The sequence below is a fragment of the Phodopus roborovskii genome, unplaced genomic scaffold, assembly GCF_943737965.1.
Source record: "Phodopus roborovskii unplaced genomic scaffold, PHOROB, whole genome shotgun sequence".
NCBI lineage: Eukaryota > Metazoa > Chordata > Mammalia > Rodentia > Cricetidae > Phodopus > Phodopus roborovskii.
In genome coordinates this window covers 16,071,727-16,094,270 of record NW_026125444.1, presented here as the reverse complement: position 1 = coordinate 16,094,270, position 22,544 = coordinate 16,071,727, and the positions used below count along the sequence as shown (strand labels likewise).

The following is a 22,544-nucleotide window of genomic DNA, read 5'->3' as shown; positions in this document are numbered from 1 at the left end:
GTCCCTGCCAACACTAAACAAAGACACAGTTGTGCACAGCTTGGTAAAGTTGACCTTCCTGGGTGAAATTCCGGGAAGGGAAGGACTTACCACCCAGCCTTTGGCAGACTCCTCAGAGAAGGGGACTATCAAGGAAATGTATCTCTCCGTCAAAGCGTCAAAGACAGAATTCACCAGTGAGGGGGACAGAGCAGGAATGGTAAGCAATGCTGCTGAGTTGAATCCCTCTATCACAGGAGCTCTGGTAGACACTTCATAGAGGACAAGGGAGGCACCCAAGCCTACACACTGGTCCCCAGAGACGGAGACACCACCCATGTTCAGATCATCATTGAGCTGTGGACCATAGCCACAGCACCGGGGTGTACTGTAAGAGAGATCTGGTCTTCACCCTGTGGAGCTTCTAGAACATCATCGAGAGACGGATGTTCAACAGTTCACCACACTGAGACGATGGTGAACTTGAGCAGTCTTCAAACTTCAGCCGCCTCCGGCTGCTGGCGGAGGAATTGCCTCAGCCACACTCAGAGATCTTTCACTGCCGTCAAAGATGGATCCAGCTCCAGCAGGATTGCTCAGGCAGAGAGGCAAGCAGTCATTAGTGAGCAGGGTTAAGTTTCAGGACTGGACTACATGCAGTTCAGTTGTTGAGCATTTTCCCAGTCACACGTGCATGTGCGTGTGCATTCTTGATTTCTAAGAATTCTATTTTACTTCTAATACATTGTAAGGCAAAAAATTCTTATGTGTGTTTGTGAGGTATGAGTGTGTTATGTGGATGGGAGTGTGCTCACTTGAGCATGAATAAGTGGAGGTCAGATATCACCTTTGAGAGTCTTCCTCTGTCATTCTCAGTGGACCTATGGTTGCCTTTTTTTTTTTTTTTCTTTCAAATAGACTGGCTGGCCAGCAAGCCCTGGAATCTACCTGTCTCTGTCCCTTACCATTCTGGGGCTTGGAGAGAGGACTCATGTGTTAAGAGTGCTAGCTGCTCTTCCAGAGGACTTAGGTTGAGTTCCCACACCCACATGGTGGCTGGCATCTGTCTGTAACTTCAGTTTCAGGGGATCCAACACCTTTTTCTGTCCTCCTTGGGTACCAGGCAAGCTCATGGTACACAGATATACATGCAGGTAAAACACATTATATACAAAACATTGAAATTAAAAATATCAGCTGGGAAAGGGGTGTTAGTGGCACATGACTTTAATCCCAGCACTTTGTAGGTAGAGGCAGTTGAATATGAGTTTGAGGTCAGACTGGTCTGCACAGAGAATTCCAGGACAGTCAAGACTACATAGGAAGACTCTATCTTGAAAAAGAAAAGAGAGAAAGGAATAAAGAAAGGGAGGAAGAGGGGGGAGAAGGAGGGAAGGAAGGAAGAAAGGAAGGAAGGAAGGAAGGAAGGAAGGGCCGGGCAATGGCAGCACCTGTAGTTGAGTTTTTTCATATTGTTTTGTTTTTGAGAAAGGGTCTCACTCTGTAGTCCAGACTGGCCTGGAATTCACTATGTAGCCCAGGCTGGCCTTGAACTCATGGTGATCCTCCTGCCTCAGCTCAAGTGCTGGGATTACAGACAGAAGTACCGCACTCAGGTTGTTTTCTTATGGCGTCTAGCTTTTTCCTCTGTAGCTCTCTTTCCAGGTTGAGGAAGGAAGAAGGATCAAGGGCCTGTGACTTAGGGCCAAACCTTTGGTCTTGTAAGCTTCGAGAACCATCTTGGCACTCCTCTGAAACAGCTTCTACCTAAACCAGGCCACCTCCTCCAGCCTTGCCATCGTTTAAGGGTGTGGCAGGCATGCGTGTGAGCTTCAAACAGTGCAGCCAAGGCTAGGCAAGGAGGCGGGCCATTCCAGGCCTCAGGAGGAAGCAAATTGCTCTGAGAGCAGTGGAAGGTGCCAGAGGGAAACTGAGACTTGGGCAGACATGCCCTGGAGACCTCGCCTTATCTCTCTGCCCTGGAGACAGGCATTCCTAGCAGCCATTGTGCCCTTTTTTTCTTCCCTACAATGATTTGGGGTAACTTAGAAATCAGACATACAGCAGGGAGCCACAACCTTGGGTGGACAGGATTGCCACCTGGCTGGTAGCTATGGGGAACCAACGTCAGCCTTGGCAGGAGGAAGAGGTTCTGAGTGTCCCCACCCCAGTGTTTCATACATTTTGGGGTAAAGGAGTTTGGGAGATTATCCCTAACCAATGCACTGGTCAAAGTCCCTGGGCAAAAATGACGCTCAGGTCCCCCAGCATGTGTAAAATCCCTCCACAGTGTAAAATTCCTCCATCCCCGAAGGCTACCCTCTCAGGGACTCAGAATCCAAGCCTCCAACAAAGGTAGGAGGTGAGTGACTCACATAGCACTCAGAGCTGCAGCCGCTTCCCAGGGGAGCTGGCAGCAAGGTCGGCCTGAGGCACAGGGACATCTTTCCGGAAAACAAGGACTGTCTAGGGGTTGGAGGTAGCAGGGGAAACACCCTCAAGGAACCAAAAGGCCAGGTGGTACTTCAGGGAAGGCCTGAGCCAATCTCCAAGCTGTGTCTGAGGCAAAGAGACACAAACAGTTAGAAAAAGGGAAAGAAAGAGCTGGGATTTACTTTTCACTGGTACGCGTATTTGTACACGTACACGTATGGTACAGTGATTCTATAAACACATGTGTTTATAGGAGGATTACCATGTCTGTCTCCTCAAACATTGGTTTTTTTTTTTTTTTTTAAATCTTGCTTACTAATTATCTTTTTTTTTTTTTTTTTTTTTTTTTTTTTTTTTTTTGAGATAGGGTCTCATGTAGTCCAGGCTGGCCTCAAACTCGCTATAGGACTGTGTTCAACCTTGTACTCCGGTCCTCCTGTTTCCCTCTGCCCTCAAATGCTGGTATTATAGGCCTGCGATTCCACTCCCAGATTGTATTTACTGATTTAATTTACACATTTATTATTTGTGTGAGAGTGCTGGTGCGTGCACGATACAGTACCTGGGCGGAGGGAAGAAGGACAATTTGTGGGGTCCTGCTTTTATGCTTTTTGTTGTTGTTTTTCGAGACAGGGTCTCTCTGTGTAGCCCTGCTGTCCTGGAACTTACTCTGTAGACCAGGCTGGCCTCAGACTCACAGGGATCTGCCTGCCTCTGCCTCCCGAGTGCCGGGATTAAAGGCGTGCGCGGCGCCGCCGCCGCCGCCGCCGCCGCCGCCGCCGCCACCCAGCAGCTGTTTTTATGCTTTTAAAATAGGCATTACATAGCTCAGACTCTCCTGCATCTTGCTATGTAATTCATGCTGAACTCAAAAATCTTCCTGCCTCAGCTCCTCAAGTGCTGAGTACAGGCCTATGCCACCACACTCACTCTCAATGGTTTCTCCATGTTGGAAACCTCTGGATTTTTCTGGTTATTATGACATGTATGGGATGAGAGACGTGTCTCTGCTGGTAGAAGCCCAGCTGATCTCCAGCGCAGCATAAGATGGGTGTGGTGGTGCTTGTCTGTAACCCTGAACTAGGTAGAGGCAGGAGGATCAGAAATCTGTAGTCACCCCACTCCCCCACAGCATCATGGCTCATTTCTTGGAGTGATTTGGGAAGCCACATCTCACACAAGCATCTGCATTCACCGCCTTGTCTCACTGTGAACAAGGACGGGAAGGAAGGGACACGAAGGAAGGGAAGAAAGGCTGGTTTGAATTCATGGTTCCAGAGATTGGAGTTCATCATGGCGGGGAGGGGGGGGCATCATGGTGTCTGGAGCATGAGGCAGGGATTCCTCACATTTCAGTGCCAAGGGAGCTGAGAGCAGCTGGACCCGGGGATCAGTCTATAACCATTAAAGGCTAGCTTCTAGTGCCCATCTTCCCATAGCCAGGCTCCACCTCCTAAAGGTTCAAAAACTTCAAAAAAAAAAAAAAAAAAAAAAAAAAAAAACCCACCAGCTGGGGAACGAACGGCAAGATATGACTCTGTAGGGGGACATTTCAGATTCAATCCACAGCAGAAGCCTAGCCACTGAACCAAAAAAAAAAAAAAAAAATTAAAGCAGTCACCTGGAGTTAATAAACAGCAGTGTATCTACACAGTCATAGTGATGAGATGAAATATAAATCTCAGATAGTGTCGACATAGCTTTAGGCCCAAAGCAAAATATGGATTTTTAAAAAATGTGGTATTCTTATCTCTATCAGAAACATTATTAATACCGAGTTCTGGCCAGTCCTGCATGCCTCTTATTGCAATCCTCCATGCTCCCTTGGCCAGTGGCGGCCTGCTTGGGATGTCTGATGGTCTCTGGATGCCTCTCCTAGCCTGAGGGGACGTCGGGCTGTCATCATCGTAATCAAAGAGCATGTTCCCAACCGTGACAGGCGCTGAAGCAAATGACAGCCGGGCGAGGGATCAGACCACCTAGGCGAACCTGCAGCTTCATGACTGATGAGCGGTAATGAGAAAAGCGTGGTTGGAACCTACTGCCTACGTGCAAGTGGGCTTCCTCCTCCCAGGCCCTGCTGCTTTGGGCCTTCAGATGTGCTGTGATGACAACTTTGGTAGGTAAGCTGCAGGTAAGGAGGAGGAGGGAGAAAAAGAAGGAAAGCTTGGGAGTGGAGAGGCCTGTCATGTTCCCTCCTGTGTTGTGATGAGGCAAGGACCCGGAACCCTAAAAGCCGGGTCTGGGGCTGCAGCTATGCAGAAGGCTCAGATCCTGGCCCCATCCACTGAGCAGGCAGCTCAAATGCGGGGATGGCAGCATTGTTTATGCTTTTCTCAAACAAATCAGACCCGAGTCAGTTATCATATAGTTTGGCAAACATTGCAATGCTCTTCCCCTTCCCCCAGCTATCCCCCAGCTGAAGCTGTGTCACCATCTGAATGAGGCCAAAGGCCTTCATACACCATGGTCGCCAGAGCACCCTGGGGACACAGCTCTAGCCACATGGGTAGAATCAGACATCAGTTTCTCTTTCTATCTTTCCCTCTCCTTTTTCTTCCTCCTCCCTCATGTAGCCCACCTGGCCTCAGACTCCTCTGTATTTGTGGCTGGCCCTGAACTTATGACCCTCCTGTGTCTACTTCCCAAGGACTGGCATTACAGATACATGCCTCCACACCTGGTTTACGCAGTTCTGGGGATGAAATCCAGAGGCTTCAGCATGCTAGGCTAATAGTTTATCACCTGAACTATATTACCCACCCCCCACACCCTGCCCCTAGATTCAGCTTTCTTGTTCTTTAGTCAAGCAGATTTGTACATATCACTTTCCCCCTGTGGAATCCTATCCTTTTCTCCCCCAGCCTAATAAGCTTACCCTTGCCCCTTGCTGGCCAAGAGTTTTGTGTGTGTGAGTGTGTGTGTGTGTGTGTGTGTGTGTATGTGAGTGTGTGTGTGTGTGTCTGTGTGTCAGTGAGTGTGTGTGTCTGTGTGTCAGTGAGTGTGTGAGAGTGTGTGTATGTGTGTCTATCAGTGTGTGTGTGTATGTGAATGTGTACATGTGTCTGCGTGTCAGTGACTGAGTGCGTGTGAGTGTGTAAGTGTGTCTGTCAGTGAGTGAGTGTGTGAGAGTGTATGTGAGTGTGTGTGAGTGTGTGTGTGTGTGTGTGTGTATGTGTGTGAGTGAATGCTGGTGTGCTTGCACATGAATGTTCATATTTGAACCCAGGACCCCTTGCATATTGGGAAGTTCTTGACTACTGTTAATCGATGTATCTGTCCCCAGCCCATTTTTACCTGTTTTGAGACAGGGTGATAGTAACTTGCCCCCGAGTTGGCCTTGAACTCACTCAGTAGCCCAGGCAGACCTTGGATTTGAAATCTTCCAGCCTAAACTCCTAAAATAGCTTGGCATGCCTGGCCTGGCTCTTTTGATTTCCAATTTTTTGAGGCAGTAGTGTATAGCCCAGGCTGACTTTGAACTTGCTGTGTAGCAGAGGCTGGCCTTGAATCTTTAGTCTTCTTAGCCCCTGAGCCTCTGCCTCCCAAATGATAGGATCATGTGTGTGCACTGCCAGCCACCCTGTCTGGTTCTTCGCTGACTTCTTTTTTATGGAGGGTCTAATGCACTGTAAAGCATCACATGTTAAACTGTCCAGTCCCTGCAGTCCACTCATAGGAAGCAAGCAGGTAGACCTATATGCTCAGGGATGGAGCTGGGATTGGGCTTTGGGGTCACAGACCTCATTTATCCTTCTTAGAGTTGGACCAGATTGGAGTATGAAAGGCAGAAGCTCTGGTTCCACACACTGTGCCTTTTAAGCACAGATGGCTGCTTCTGACTCAATGCATATGGAGAGGAGTAGAACAATTGGGCTCAAGGTGTAATAGAGATCTGGAGCCACTTCAACTGCCGGGCACCGGTAAGACAGGGATGCTATGTATGCCCATGTGTACAAGGTACCCTTGGCTGCGATGGGTGACCTCAGATGGGCAGCTGTATTTGCTTTCAGGGGACCTTGACCTGAAACTGCTAAAGGCTGGGGGCTGGATGCACATCTGGTGGGAGATAACTGGCAGAAAGGGCACAGTGATGTGCCCGGTGTGGGCCACCACCGCCCGGCTTAGCTGGCTTCTTTCATTTCGCATGTTTTCAGTCACCACCTGTGATACAGCATATGTCTGTACTTTTCTTTTTATTGCTAACTAATACTCCAGTGTATGGATATACCACATTTATTAAAGTCATTCATCAATTTGGACATTTGAGTTTTTTCTACTTTATGGATATTCTAAATCATGCTGTTTTATAAACATCCCTGTGCACGTTTTTTGTGTGGAAAGGTAAGACTTTTCAGTTAATTATTAACAAGCATTTATTAACTGCCTGCTGTGCATGTAATATAGGGTAAAAGGGAAGTAGAAGAAAGAAATGTAGGAAGGCAAAGACCCAAAGGATCTATAAGTATAAAATGCAACTACTGGTGGCTAGACAGATGGCTCAGAGGTTAAGAGCCCTGACTGTTCTTCCAGAGGATCCAGGTTCAATTCCTAGTACCCATGTGACAGATGACAACTGTCTGTAACTCCAGTTCCAGGGATCTGACACCCTCACACAGACATATGTGCAGGGAGAATTCCAATACATGTAAAATAAAAATACATAAATTCTTTTTAAAATGTAATCACTGTCTATAACTAGTTGAGGAAAACAGACTGTGTTTTTGAAAAACATTTAAGTTAATGACAACCATTCAGTTTTGAGTACTTCATTCTGGTAACCAGGTCACAGCTCTCCTGTGCAAAGAAAATTGAAGGAGGTCCTTTAGTCCCAGCACTCAGGATGCAGAGGCAGACAGATCTCTGTGATTTGGGGCCAGCCTGGTCTACAGAGCTAGTTCCAGGGCAGTCTCCAAAGCAATACCCTGTCTCGAAAAACCAAAGAAAAAGAATAGTCTAGAAGCATTTATTCATTTAATTCATGTGTATGTATGTGTGGATGTCCGTGGAGGTCAGAAGAGAGTATCAGATCTTCCTGAGATAGAGTTATAGGTGACTGTGAACTGCCTAACATGGATGCTGGGATCTGAACTCTCGTCCTGCGGAAGACCAGTAAGTCCTCCGAGTCACTAGCCTTCTCTCCGGCCCCAGCTGAGGGTAGGAATAATATCATCATGGTTATAAAGGACATGGAATTTGGAGTACTAAACAGAAAGTATTCTGTTTTTCACTGGGGTTAACAAATGAGGTTGCATCTCCAAAACAAAACCAACCAAATGAAGAATCCTGATGTTTCCAGTTCCTGCCTGTGTGACCCTGGGCAAGTCATTTAACTTTTTGGAGCCCTCATCTGTCCTGCAGACTGTTAGATTGTGAATGTCACACCCTGGCTCAGTGCCTGACTCAGGGGAGGCACTCAGTACATAAGCTTTCCTGCCACTTTAAAGACAGCTTTAGGAAGAACTGATCAATTTTTTTTTTAACATTTTAATTAATTAATTTGTGTGTGTGTCTGGGGCTGCTGCATATGCCACAGTATGTGTAGGTCAAGGGACAACTATGGGAAGTGGTGTTTGCCTCCCACCCAGATCTTCAGGTTTGGTTGTAATTTCATCTTAAATTTTTACTGTTATTGTGGAGTGTGTGTGTGTGTGTGTGTGTGTGTGCGCGCGCGCGCGTGCCGATATATGATATTGTGGGGAGTGAAGGAGCATATTTACCTGATGCACATGTTGTTAGTGTAAAGAAATTTCTGGCTAAGAGAATAGAGGGGCTGGAAAGATGCCTCACTGGTCAAGAGCGGGTGCTGCTCTTCTAGAGGACCCAGGTTTGATCCCAGCACCCACCTGGGGGCTCACAACCATCCATAACTCCAGTTCTGGATATCCAATGCCTTCTTCTGAACTTTCAGGGTACTAAGCACAATGTATGTGGTGTACATACAAACATTCAGGCAAACAACTCACACGTAAAATAAAATGAATAAATCTAACAAAATTGTAAGGGACAGAGAAGAGAGAGAGAAGAGAATCTCTAACCTAGGTATACACCTAACAATCCAGATGGTCTGGAGCATCACCTGGCCCAGGGCCTATCCTTAGGAGGCAGGCTCACTTTAAGCCATGCTAAGGAAACAGGTGGAATAATTAGTATTTTAATGATGTACTTCAGTACCGTTCCTCCCCATAATCTCACTCCTAGTGCAGAAGCCTGTAGGCTGCAGGTCCCCAGTGTCACCGCAGTGTAGTTTATACACCTCTCCGTTATTTTGAATTAATCAGAAAATCATAACTTTCCCTTTTCTCTCATCTCTTTTTCTAGCCTGCTTTCCTTAAGCCTTCGGACTTTCCCCTCACCATTTGAACAGGCCTCCCTCCCTATCTCATGGCTACGTGTCTGACTTCCGTGCTAGCTTAAGTGGCATGGCTTTTTTCCTTCTTCCATTGTCCTCCTCTGGGAAGCCCTGAAGTTTACAGGTGGCCTACACTTGGGCTCTTCTTTAAAGTTCTAATAAAATTGCCTTTGAGCTTGTGTGAGCCCTTTTTATTTTATTTATTTATTCATGTATTTATTTATTTAAAGCCTACAAGCACCCAGTATTTCCAGGCGGTCTCCCATCCAAATACTAACCAGGCCCGACCCTGCTTTAGCTTCCAAGATCAGACAAGATCGGGCGCGATCAGGGTGGTATGGCCATAAACTTATTTTATTTTTTGAGACAGGGTTTGTCTGTGGCTTTGGACCCACCACTGCCTGGCATGAGCCTTTTTTGTTTTGTTTTGTTTTCAAGACAGGGTTTCTCTGTGTAGCTTTGGAACCTGCCCTGGAACTTGCTCTCTGTAGACCATGCTGGCCTCAAACCTACAGAGATCCACCTCTATGCCTCTGTCTCCTGAGTTCTGGGGTTAGAGGCGTGTGCCACCAAGGCCTGTTGTGAGCCCATTCTTTGAGTAATGAGACTGAGAATCCAAGAGATATCAATGTGACAGTCAGGATGCAACTTCTAAGAATTCTGTCCTTCTGCTGTGGGTTATCACAGTGGATAACTTGTGTGGCAAGTGCTTTTATCACTTGAGCCATCTCACCAGCCCAGAAACAACTTTTGGGAGAAGTGACGAGTGGAAGCTGTCAGTTTTCAGCTGGTTCTCTAACCCCCCACCCTGTGTGTGTGTGTGTGTGTGTGTGTATGTGCGCACGCGCGTGTATGTGTAGAGGCACATGTATGTGTATGCAAATGGAGGCTAGAGGATAGTCTCAAGTGTTATTCCTCCCTAGGTGCCATCCACCTTATTTTTTGAGATGGATCTCTTACTGGAGCCCAGAGCCCACTGATTAAAGATCAGCCCGTCTCTGCCTCCTTAGCACAGGGTTACACATTTGTGCTGCTATGCCTCGACTGTCTATGTGTGTTCTGAGGGTCAAACTCACATCCTTATGATGATGCAAAAAGTACTCTGTCAAATAAATTACCTCCCCAACCCCTATTTGGAAACAGGGCTCAAGTAGCTGAGGGTGGCTTTGAGCTACCACTGTCCTGCCTCTGCTTCCCAAGTGCGGGGTCCACAGGGGTGTGCCATCCTTCTGAGTTAGTGTGTGATTTTTATTTTTTATTATTAGTATTTTTTTTTTTTGCCCAGATTATCCTTGAACTCTTGGTAATTCTTCTGTCTCCACCTCATGAGTGCTGGGATGAAATTATAGGTATGAGCCACCAGGCCTGGCTAATATGACCAATTTGTATTCCACATAGTGATCTAGGCACTCGATGTATAGGAGAAAGTGAGTCACAAAGCCTCTCTCTCCATGGAGCATGTGTTCTGGTAGGAGAGCACAATGGGCAGGGGATGGTGGTAAGTTCTGTGGAAGAAGGAAGTAGAAGGCAGTGCTAAGGTAGGCTGGGGACCCACTTTAAATGTGGTGTTCGTGGGAGGCTCCGTTGGGTAAGTGCTTATTCTCTAGAGGGGAATACTTCAGGCTACGGGCGTCAAGTTCAAGGGCCCAGGAGCATGCTGCCTGTGTGTGAAGAAGAGTTACCAATCCTGTGCCTCCTGTGGGAAGTGAGGAAGGAAAAGTGGTGGGCCACCTCCTGCCAGGCCTCGGAACCTGCGATGACTTTGGCTTTTTATAGTGGGAAACAGGAAACCTTCGGAGGGTTTTGAACAGTAGGGAGACAATAGCTGGCTCATAGTTTTAAAAATACAGGGTTTGTAGGCTGGATGCAGTGATGTGTGCCTAAAGTCCCGGGCTTCAGGATGCAGAGGCAAGAGGATTGATTATCACAGGTTAGAAGCCAGCCTGGTCTATCCCATCATCCTAGGTCAGCCTGAGTTATGTGAGACTTTGTCTCCCAAAATGAGTGAGGGGCTGAAGAGACAGCTCGGTTGTTAAGTTGCTTACCTTGCCAGCATGGGGACCTGAAGTCATATAAAACAGGAATGCTGGCTCTGCCACTACTCATAACTCCAGTACTGGGGAGGGTGGGGAGGCAAAGACAGATGGGTCCAGGCTCAGTGGCCAGCCAATCTAGCCTATATGGCAAGCTCCAGGCCAGTGAGACACCCTGACTCAAAGAAACAAAGTAGGTAGGCATGCAAGGTTGACCTCTGTTGAGAGAGAGAGAGAAAGAGAGAGAGAGAGAGAGAGAGAGAGATCCAAATGGGGGTAATTGTGGTTTGATAGAGCAGATAAGATACATATAAAGATTCTGGATATATTTGGATGCTAGAGGCAACAGATCTCCAGATGGATGTAGGATTTAGAAAAAAAAAAAAAATTTTTTTTTTTTTTTCAAGACAGTGTTTCTCTGTAGCTTTGTAGCCTGTCCTGGAACTCGCTATGTAGACCAGGCTAGCTTCGAACTCACAGAGATTCCAACTGCCTCTGCCTTTTGAGTGCTGAGATTAAAGGCATTCATCACCTGCCAGGCTAGAAAGATTTTCAACAATGATCATGGTCTTTGGATACATTAGGTTGTGCAATGGTTCTTTTTGTTTCGTTTTGTTCTGTTGAGACAGTGTTTCTTTGTGTTGCCTTGGATGTCCCAGAACTTGTTCTGTAGGCCAAGCTATCCTTGAATTCAGAGATCCACCTGCTTCTGCCTCCCAAGTGCTAGGATTAAAGGCCTGTACCCGTGCCACCACCACCCAGCTTAAACAATGACTCTTAACCTTAAAGAGTAATTGCATGCATTTCTTTCTAAGTTGCCAGTTACTAAGATGAAGCTACCTGTGAAGGAGGAAAGGGTGTGGCATCTGAAATGTATTCTGGGTCCTGAGGAGATGGGGAATAGGCCTCTCTATTCATGTGTGGTGTTGAAGAATGAAGACCTGTATTACAAATGTCTTCTTAGGAGTCAGTAGGGATAGCAGTTAAAGCTCTGAGGCTGGACAAGGTCGTGTGGGGATTTTGCAGACCGGAGATCTGAGGCGTCCATATCTCCAGAACAAGGAGATAACAGTGGAAAAGGAAAGGCAGGGTACCACCTGTGGAAACAAGGGCTCTAGCCAGGACACCTGGCCCAAGTGGGAGCTCCCTGGACGTAGGTGTAATTTCCCAGGCTTCCTCTCTCCTTTGAGTTTGATACTGGGGAGCGTGTGTGAGGTTGTGTTTGCACGTGTGTGTAGACATTACATGTCACACATGACTGGTGCTCTAGAGGTTGCAATGTTGTCTCTGTGAGCCTGACAGAAGCTATCTTCCTGCTTTCAGATGAGAAAATAGAAACTGAAAGGCCAGGTGACCTAATCCAAGGTTCTCTCAGTGATAGGGGCTGGGAGAAGAAGGTTGTCGGGTCTGTAAGGTGCTACTGATTCATGTTCCATGTTTCTTAGCTCTCACTGCTCCCGAGGACACATTATGATCAGGTCACGCACGGAGGAGCTGAAGAGAACTTTAAGGGTTTTTTTTGTTTTTGTGTCTGTATGTGCGCAAGAATTCAAGTGTGTTTCAGTTCAGGCATGCATGTGGAGGTCAGGGGGTAACCAAGGGCACCAGTCCTTGCCTTCCACTGTGTTTACTTGCCACTGGGCACAGCAGGTTACCTGGCTGCTGTAGATGCTCAGGCTTCCTGCTTCCCATCCCCTGGAGAGTACTGGGGGCACAGGGTACTGCATGGGGAGCTGAACCCAGGTCCTCATGCTCATGTGACCAGGGCTCTACCTACAGAGCCATGGCTCCAGCTTTATGTTCACAGGAGTAGAGTCTGCTGATACCACGACCCCCTGAAGGGATCCAGACTGTCCCTGAGAGATGAATAGTTATGTTTGAGGAACAACCCCACGGGAACAGGAGGCTGTATTGGGGGGGGGTTTCACCCTGGGAAGGGACACCCATAAATTCGTCTTAATGGTTAATAGGTCATTTTACAAACTATTCAGGTTCTTGTTGGTCTCTTCCACTCGCTCTGCCGAATAACTGGTTTGATCTTAGTGTCTTGCTAGAAGCACTATATTCTCCCCAATGCTTACTTTCTTGCCTTGTGGAAGCTGCTTCTGAGCTCAGAGGCCCCACCGGTCAAGCTTAGCCTTGCCCTGGGCAGAGATAAGCAGGCCCAGAATCCATTTCTCAGATTGCAACACTGGTGAGTCAGGCTGGTCAGACATCGGCTCCCTCCCAGGCGCCCCTTGGCTGTACCTGATAAGGAAGCACACGGCTCATTCCACAGCACCGTCTTGCAAGTGTATAAACAGACACTCCCAAGCCCTGGTGTTGTCTTAGAGTAAATTATTGACATTCTCAACAGCCGAAACACAGGCAAAAGCAAGCCTAACTGATTCACTGGTAACCTCAGTTTTCTTTAACTAAACCTTGGGAAAGTTTTTGAACTTTCGCATTCAAGGGCAGGCTCAGGAGTTCCCTGAAGCTCTGGAAACAGGAAGGTCAGACTAGGGGAGATGCATTGGTTAAAGAACAAATGACAGAATACGAAGCGAGAAGTGTGTGCATACTTTTGACACAGAGAGGGACAATGGGTGTTGTAGCATCCTCAAAAGCAGGCAAACATAACCAGTTTCCCCAAAGCGAATGGCCTCCTCCTCCTTTCAGTAAGCAGTGGGGAAAGGGGGTGTTGAGGGTAGAGTAATAGTCGCATAAGGCCAGCATGCGTACCACAGGAAACCTGGCCATCGGTATTTCCTACCCCTTTCATAGTTTCTAGGCTCTCAGATCTAGGGTTTTCACACTGGTCTTTTCCATTGACTCCCATCAACCTACTGAAGCAGGGTAGGCATCAGAGCCCAGACTTTATAGATGAGAACATTTGAGACTCAGGGAGGATAGAAGCAATTTACTGAGGCATAATTAAGAGCAGGGAGGGGCAGATTTGTCCTAAGTAAGCAAGGGTTAAAGTGCTTCCGAGGCTGGGGAGATGGCTCCTCAGTTAAGAACAGGTGCAGCTCTTGAGCAGGATCTAAGTTTGGCTCCCGGCAGCTCACAACTGCCTGTATCATCAGTGCCAGGGAATCTGACCCTCTCTTCGGACCACCCAAGGGCACCAGGTACATGATGTACATTCATTCATGCAGGCAAACACTCATACGCGTTCAGCAGAAATAATTACATCTTTAAAAAATAAAACAGAGTGCCTCCTAGCAACATCATGACCCTCCTTTAGGATGCTCCCTTTGCGAAGAAAGACTGCTTGAACGGCTAACACTGGCTTGTACGTGGAGAGAGCAGCCTCGCCACTACCAGTGTGGCCTTCCAGTTTGTCAGTGTAGCCTGAAAATTTCCATTATGAAACACTGCTATGACTATTTTGCCACGTTCTTTGATCACAGCAGTTCTGTTAGTGAAGAGGAAAGCACCAGGTAGAGTTTCTAGGTCCCCACTCCAGTCCTTTCTTCCTCGAGCGAGTGTCCCTTCCTTGACACCCCCCTTTCTGTCTGTTCTGTATGTATGCTGTGGTTTTAGAGACAATAACCGTGGGTGTGGTGGAGGAGTGGAGGGTACTTCATCTGCCTTCTTGCCACAGGACATTTTTATAAATGCGCTTAGCAGCAAGGGGTCTTCAGGTAGGTGCCTATCAGAATATTGAAGGCAGGGGTTCTCCGGATTCGGCCAGCATCAGAACCATCTGCGGTGCTTGTTAAAGACAAGGATATTCAGGCTTCCCTCTGGACCTTTTGAATCCTCAGGGGGCAGTTCCTGGACACTTGTGAGCTTAACAAGCTCTCCAGGTGATTCTGAAGCATTGGGCCAAGCTTGAAAACCACTGTCTTAGCACAGGGGTGGAAGTTAATCAGGCCAAGGAGGGTAGGAGATCAGGTAGCAGCAGTAATACTCTAGGGAGTCTGGTGTAGACATCGAGAAAGATGAATCTTGGTTTGTTTTTTCCTTCGTTCAACAAAGTGATCAAATAAAGGGGGTTAGAAGTCCCTTCACACATCTGCTGACAGAGTTGATGTAGGAGAAAGCAATCAATTGTTCTTTCTTCCTCCAGACCATAGAATGGAAGTTGCAAGGTCCACTGGAATGGGGACAAGGAGTTGTTACTTAAGTGGTACAGTTTGTTGGGATTGATGAGAAGTTTCTGGAAATGAGCAGCGGTGATGGTTGCACAACAGCTAATGATATTTTATGTGGTTGCATTGAATATTTCAATATGGTTAACACAACATTTTATGGTATGCATGTTACAATTAAAAACATAGTTGACACATTGAGGGGTAGAATGATAACAGCAAATGATGTTCAACTTTAGTTCATTGTTCTGTTCCCAGGAGTGTGAGTGTGTGTGTATGCAAGATTTTTAAAAAGGGACCCAGCTCACAACACTTTACTTGTTAAAGTATAAGTGTAGTCACAGGGAAAACACAATCGATAAAGCCTTCGAAAATACTTGGCACTATTCTCTTTTGACTGGTTGGCCCCTTAGTTCCACCGTCAACTTTTGAGCCCTGTGGAGCAGTATCCCTCAGACTTCACTGTTGAGGGAACCACCTGAGAACTTCGCTCAGCTGCATGTGCTAACGAGTAGGCCTGAGGCCTTTCTAGTGGCATTTCTAACTAGCTCCCAAGTGATGCCGACACTTAGGCCCATTCTGGGAGGGCTGTGTAAATTTTGCCATCATTCACACTATAGCCCTCATTCATGAACTCAGTGAGGTCATAAGCATATAGCAGCACTTAATGTTTCTTAAGTGAATGAGCAAGTAGACATGGTTGGTATAGGAGGCTGGAGAGCTGGACCATCTTTGTCCTCAACTAGAGTTCAAAATTACCTCAACTTACCTCAAATTCTTTAGAACAAGGATGTTAACACCAAATGATCTGTTCTTGCTACCTTGCTGCTCCTACTGCACTCCTGGAATTATTGGCCTTATGTGGAGGATTAATGAACGCTGATTTGCAAGCTCCGAGGAAGCCTTGCTGTAGTCTACAACCCCTGCAAACCAATTCTTTCCTTCTGAAGAGGGAGCAGAGTGCAGAAAACATGCTGGTGTGGGAATTTCCAGATTTGGACGCCAGTCTGAGTAATTGCCACTTTGGCCTCCTCCATATCCAAACAGCCCTTTGTAACACTGTGTGAGAGGGTGGTTCATGAAGCACATGAGTGTAATCATAGTGCCATTATTTACTACCATCGTTTATGTTGATGGTAACGACACTGGCAGTTGAGCGATGAAGTGTGTGGGGAGGTTGGGGGAGGGGGCAGAGGGATGCAGGCGGGCAAGGAGAAAGAGGAACTACATCTCCCAGAACTCCCCGGCCAAACCTACGCCGCGACGACGCCCCGCCCCTCCCACCGGCGCCCGCCCCTCGGGTGACGTCACAGAGGTGACATCACGGCGCCCGGAGCGAGGCTAGGGTAGGGGAGGCCGATCGAGCAGGAGTCGTCCGCTTGTGGAGGAAGCAGCTGGGAGCTGGCGAGAGCGTGAGCGGGCGGGCCGGCGAACGAGCGAGCGAGGGAGCGAGCGGGCGCAGGCGGGGGGGGGGGAGCGGCGCACGGCGCGGAGCAGCGCCTCGCCTGCCCGGGCCGCGGCGGAGCCTCTGCCGGAGGGCAGCCCGAGCGGGCGCCTCGGTCCCCGCCCCCACTCGGCGGGGCAGTGCCCGGTGTTGCCCCGTGCGGGGGGCGGCGGCGGCGGCGGCGGCGGCGGCTGAGCGGACCCCACGGGACCGCGCGGGTGTTGCCACCTCGGCCGAGGAGCCGGCGCGGCCGCGGGGCCCTGCGAGCTGGGCCCGGGGCCCGTGACAGACGGGCCGAGGAGGGGAGAGAGGCGGCGGCGGCGCAGGCGACGGGGAGGCAGCGGCGGCGGCGACACCATGTCATCCCCGAGTCCCGGCAAGAGGCGGATGGACACGGACGTAGTCAAGCTGTATCCTTCGTGGAGGGGGATTGGGACTGCGTGTGGGGCGGGTGGGGTGCCCGGGCCAGGGCTCCGGGGCACTCCAGGCCACTGGCCGCGCCTCCCTCCCTCCCTCCCTCCCCCGGTGCCTACGGCGGCCCCTTAGCACCTCCCCGGAGCCCAGGGCTTTCTCAGTCCCCCTTTATCTGCAGCCCCCCGAGATGTGCGTTGCTCCTCGCTCTCCTGCACCCTCCGGAGCCCGTGACTTTTCCCCCCACGACGTTTGGATTCCTAAGACGGCCCTTTCTTTGGGAGGGGGGCGCTAACCAGCCGCCTCCTTCGTCACCGGGAGCTCATCTTCAGGGTCTTGGCTTCCTGTTTGCTAGCTTTGGATTGATTTATGGACTCATGATAGAAATTTCCTGAGAGGGAAGCCTTTCTTCTTCTTCTTCTTTTTTTTTTTTTTTTTTTGAGGTGTCCGGGTTCCTTCCGCTCACAGTGCTGCTTAAACTGGGGTAGCTCAATCGACCTCCTTTATCCCTAATTCCTTTCTATATTAGGAAGAGAGTAGTCTGCTCCGGGCCCCTCTTGTAATAAAGAGCTCCGTGTGTTTTAAATCAGACACTCTGTTAAGCCTTCTAGTCTGGAGAACGTTCCTGTTTTTCTTTCTCCTGACAAAGCCTATCCCACTCATAGTGCGAGCAGTGAGGACCCCCAGGCCCTCTTAGCAGGCAGGCCTCCCTCCATATTGTGGATCTGACAGCTGGGAGTTAGGAGAGAAAGAGGAGCTCCTGAACAAAATAGCCCCTATACTAGCCACTTGAGCACAACTCCCTCTGTGAGCGTACGGTTCTTGGGGACTGCTTACTCTGATCTGGGCCAAGTGACATCTCTTATTTTCTACTCCCCCACCCCACCCCAGCTTTATGCACACCCGAGGTTGCAGTGGGAGAGCTGTAACTGATAAGTCTTCCAGGCAGTGGTTTTGGTTGGAATCCAGACTGATTATTTCACGACCAGCTAGAGAAATTCGCGAAGGTTCCTGAAACAAATCCAGTATTTAAAAAAATGGTTTTTAGTTTTTTGGGCTGATGGGGGTGGTGGTTGAGAGCCTTGTGTTCTAAATAGCTAATCCCTTGGGAGAAGGTGAAAGGCTGTTAAAAAGTCAATCCTGTCTCTGGTTTCTCTTTCTGCCTCGCCCCCATCCCCCACCATTTCCCCCTGTTGCAGGATTTTGTTTATATAACTCAAGTTGTTTGGCTAGATTCTTCAGGTGAATTCCTTCTTTTATTTTTTGCTGTTTTTGATGGTTTTACCTTTTCTGTTCATCAGTGGTGGTTGTCAAAAACTGTTAGGAAATTTGCTGATGTTTTAAAAAAAGTTTTTTGCATAGGATTTTAATTTGGGGGGGTGGGAGGGGAAGTTGCCTAGGCTATTTTTTTTTTTTTTGTTTTTTTATTTTTTTGTTCAATCCATCTTTTCAGGAATAAAAGCATGCTTTTCTCCTCACCTAGGGGAGATCTGGCTAGAAATTAAGAATAGTGGGTAAACTTGGAAGTTTAGGGTTTGGGGAAAAGGGTAGTAGGAGGGATCAGAGAACAGCCAGTAATAAAGGGTAATGTGCCAGACACACACCTAGACACAAGTGAAATCAGCTCTTTATAAGCTGTTTCTGGCAGTGATTGTGTTTTAAATATGTGGATGATACCAGCAATGTTGGCTTTTCATAAGAGCGCAGGAAAACTTGTAGCTAGCTGTGGCTGTGTGGACATTTACACAAAGCAGCTTGAAGCTTTATTTTTGTTTAGAAACTAGGAAATGACACGGTGGTAGATTTAGGAGTTATTTTTGTCTTGAATTGAGTTACTGTGACACCTAATGTAAATTTCACCCTAATGTGTAATTGGGTGGGTGGGGGGGAGAATTCCAGCTGTTTTTGATGAATGTCAGTTCCTCAAATTACATTCTTACATAGATTTCTAAAAGATTGAGGATAAAGATCGAGGCCTAACTTGACCTGATGCCTTTTCCATACAGTGCCTTTTGTTCATGTAGTAGTTGTGGCATCTAGAATGATTACCGCATTTAGGAGTCCGGGTGTGGGGGGTGGTGAGGGAGAGGGAAACAGACAAAGAACAGCAGGGTGTCTCTTTCCCTCTCCCTAAGTGGCTTATTTCATAGCTTATTTTTAGTAGAAGATGAAGAAAGGCAAAGATGCATTGGCTTCTGTTGTTTTCCCACCTTCCCTTTGCTGACAAAAGAAACCAGGGCTCTTCAAAATTGTAGCCTTCTGAGACAAGAGGATAACAGTTTTGATTTGAAAGCTGGAGGTTATCTCTGCTTCGAGTTTATTTTCTGGTTTAATGTAGTTTGGAAGTTAAAAATTGTCGGGTTTCCTTTTGTGTGTTGGTGTGTATTGTGGAGGGTTTTAGGGCCTCCTGTCTCAGTTGAATTCACATCGGTAGGCCCAAGTAGAGTTTACAGTCTCTGGGTAAGGTATACCAAATGGAAATTTTAAGAGCAAATTCCCCAGTCTCCTGCTAAGATGAGTAGTAGTAAAACTGCCCGTCAGTGCCCAGGGTTAAAAATGAACCGTGGGCTAAGGAAGTGAAAAGAGAAGGTCTGAAGGGATGTATGGTACTTCTTGTCCCTTGTCGTGGATGATTTCTTTGGTGTAGAGCCTGATCGAAGTCTCCTGTTTCAGCCCATTTTTGGCTGTCTGGGTGTAATTATACCACAAGGGTTTACAGCCTGGCAGGAACCCTGTGTAATAGGAATGTAGTGGTGGTGGGGGTAGGAAGGGAAGGGGACGTGTGACTAATTGGTCACTGCTTTCCACCACCTTTAGACACCGTCTCTCCAGAGTCTCATTTCTTTTGTGACCGATTGGTAGGATAGCTGACTCCCAAGTTATGCAGGGAGTGAGTGAGTGTTTTGCACCAATGCATTTAATCTGCTGGGCGATTATGTTCTGAAACTCTGACTCATTCATTGTTTCTCTTCTGTGCCTCAGCTGAGTGTTGTGCAAACCTCCACAGGAGCAGAGAAACTGATTTACATGACTTTTGGGCGCTGTGGAGTCAAAACACTTGTCCTTAGCCTCGGTCCGGTGGAATGGGCTTGGGTAGTGCAGCCATTTGCTTGCCAGAGTGAGGTAGATTGCCAGCCTTGAGAGAGCACAGGATCACCAACCTTTGAGGTTTCCATCGGCAACCACTGATTATTTACATTGTCTGAGACCTGGGACTCTGGTGACCTTAAGCGTGATTGCCCTAAAGGAATATTGGTTGAAGTTCTCCCTGGTGGAGGAACAAACAGCTCAGGTTACATGGGTTTCCTTGTTGGTGGGGGTGACTGTCTCGCCCAGTTGCACAGCCCTGGTGAGCCTTTTATCTGTGAACCAGTGCCCCTGCTGAAGGCTAGAGCTGCTTGTTTTGGAAAAGCGTATGCAGGCAAAAGGCCGCAGGCACAGCTCCTTGCAGTTCATTGGCTGCTCTGTTACTACCCGGAAAAGGAGGAGGGGTGGAGCTACCAAACAGCTGATGGGAGTGTGTGACAAGAGTGTGTTTACATACAAAAGAGGTGGGGGCTGGGGAGGCCTTCTGAGCCGCTGACAGGACCAAGTGTATTTTCAAGGGGTAAAAAACAAAGGCAAAAAACCCCCCTTTACTCTTAGGTTCAAGAAATGTTCAGAAAATTCAACCAGAAAACTGATTCTGATCATAATGGGGACTTGGCTCACCCTGCTATTGCTGAATATTTGGAAATTTAAGAATGCTTTGAGTTTTCAGAGATTGCCTTTTCCAGAAGAATCTCAGTACAAACAGGATATGCTGGATTAAATAAAGGTGTGGTGGGAATGGACCTCCAAAGCAGAAAGCCTGGGGAATCATAGGAATTTTTGCAACAAGTTTAAACCCTTAAATATTTCTGCCCGTTTGTGTCAGGCACCATGTGGCTGTGTGGAGGATTAATGAAAAGGTGAGTGTGGTGGACACAGTGTTTATACAATTAGTTATTAAATTGTTCTTTTAAACCATGATGGCCAGCATGTTAGGTCAGCACTCTGTTATCATCTTGCTGTTTTAGAATACTTTGCATATTTGTTTATTTAGGTTTTTCGAGACAGGGTTTTTTTTTTTTTTTTTTTTTTCCTGTGGCTTTGAAGCCTGTCCTGGAACTCTAGACCAGGCTGGACTCGAACTCACAGAGATCCGCCTGCCTCTGTCTCTCGAGTGCTGGGGTTAAAGGCATGTATCACCAATGCCTGGCTTGCTTTGTATTTTTAAAAATAACTTTTTTTCCTCCTTTATTTTGCCAGGCTTGGTGGTGTCTCACATCTTTAATCTCAATAATTGGGAGGCTATGGCAGGTGGATCTCTGTGGGGCAAGGACAGCTAGGGCTAAATAGTGTCTCAACAACAAAACCTGAATTTGTTTTCTTTTTTTAAGCAGTTGAAAGTTAAAAATAATTTTATGTGGTGGTGATATATATGGGAATCTAAATGCCTCTTTTTCTTTTTTTTTTTTTTTTATGAACATTGGAACCTGAGCCACACAGACATTGCTAGAGCTGCCACGTGGGTACTGGGAGTTAAACCCAGGTCCCCTGGAAGAGCCGCCAGTGCTCTTAACCTGAGCCACCTCTCCAGCCCCCACTTTTTTTAAGTGGGCATTAGAACAAAAGCAAGCATGAAATGTTGAGCCATTTATCATTGACTTTAACTTTGGCGTTTTGCTGTTAATCAGCAGTTATTCTATCCCCAAGTTAGTTGTCGTTACTGTTTAATTTGTGTTCAAAGTGTGAACAGTCTTTTAACTAGCCTCAGTGTCCATTGGCAACCTGTGGTTGACCTCTCATTTCCTGTGGCCTCTCAGTGAGTTGGTGAGATGAAAGTTAGAACAGTTTTATGGTCTTAAAGCTTAAAGCTATGGCAATTCCCAGTATTTTGAATTTGTCTTACCTGAATAGACTTTGGTGACAAACAGGTTGTTACAGTACTTTGGTAAAGCAGGAACCTGTGGTGAGCTTCTGCAGTGAAGTTGTAGTGAATTACAAACAGGCCTAAAAGTTAAGCTCTTAGAAGGAAAAATCTTGTGAAGATGTGACCTGTAAGAGGCCCTTTCTCTGTGTGCAAGCATTAAGACAATCTAGGTGTGTGTTGGTTTGGGTAGTGTGACTTACCCAGTACCTTCACTAGTGTTTACATGCAGTGGATGTCTTGTTCTGTCTTAACAGATTGGTGGTTCCAAGCACCATGGTTTTTTAGACATGCAGTTCAGATCGTACAATGCTTACAACGTAGCAGCTTTTACCTGAAGACCCAGGGAATCTGTATTTTAATAAAATACTTTAATGAAAGGCTTAGTTGGGTTTTGAAAGTGTTATAATAAAGTAATTGGGGAAAATACAGGTTACAAAAAAGGAAAGAAAACAGCTACTCATAATCTTATCCTTTAAATAATAGTTCTCAAACTTGAGTGTGATCTTAATTACTTGGAGGGTTTGTTAAAACTGGTTGTGGATCCCATCCCTGGACTTCGTGTTTCAGGAGGTTCAGAGTGGGGTCTGGGAAGGAGAGACGCAGCTGCTCCAGGGAATGTGGCATGGAAATCATCTCTAAAGGATAGCCTGTTGGTATTTTTCCTATAGCATTTTATTCTCCCCAGGATTTATTGGCCATAATCTATGTATCTGCTTTGTTTTTGCTTAATATTTTTGTGATTGCTTTTCCCTGTTAAAAATACTGGAAAGAGCTGGTTATTGAAACAACACCTGTAATTCCAGAATTCCAGACTTAAAGGCAGGTGGATCTCAGAAATTTTAGGCCAGCCTGGGCCTTATGA

The 22,544-nt window shown here is 47.2% G+C and overlaps 1 protein-coding gene and 1 pseudogene across 2 annotated transcripts in view; one reads left to right on the top strand and one right to left on the bottom strand.

The window, feature by feature from the left end:
• Positions 1 to 8,992: 8,992 nt before the first annotated feature.
• LOC127215474 (uncharacterized) lies at positions 8,993 to 9,113 on the bottom strand (annotated as a pseudogene).
• Positions 9,114 to 16,201: 7,088 nt separating this feature from the next.
• The window catches only part of Ube2h (ubiquitin conjugating enzyme E2 H), a 91,312-nt gene continuing 84,969 nt past the window's right edge, over positions 16,202 to 22,544 (top strand). Inside the window, exon 1 of one of the 2 annotated variants that reach the window (XM_051175846.1) lies at positions 16,202 to 16,727. In XM_051175846.1, coding sequence (XP_051031803.1) covers positions 16,675 to 16,727 — 53 coding nt within the window. In that variant the 5' untranslated portion in view covers positions 16,202 to 16,674. The remainder of the gene's footprint in view (positions 16,728 to 22,544) is intronic. The other variant, XM_051175845.1, reaches the window with a different exon arrangement.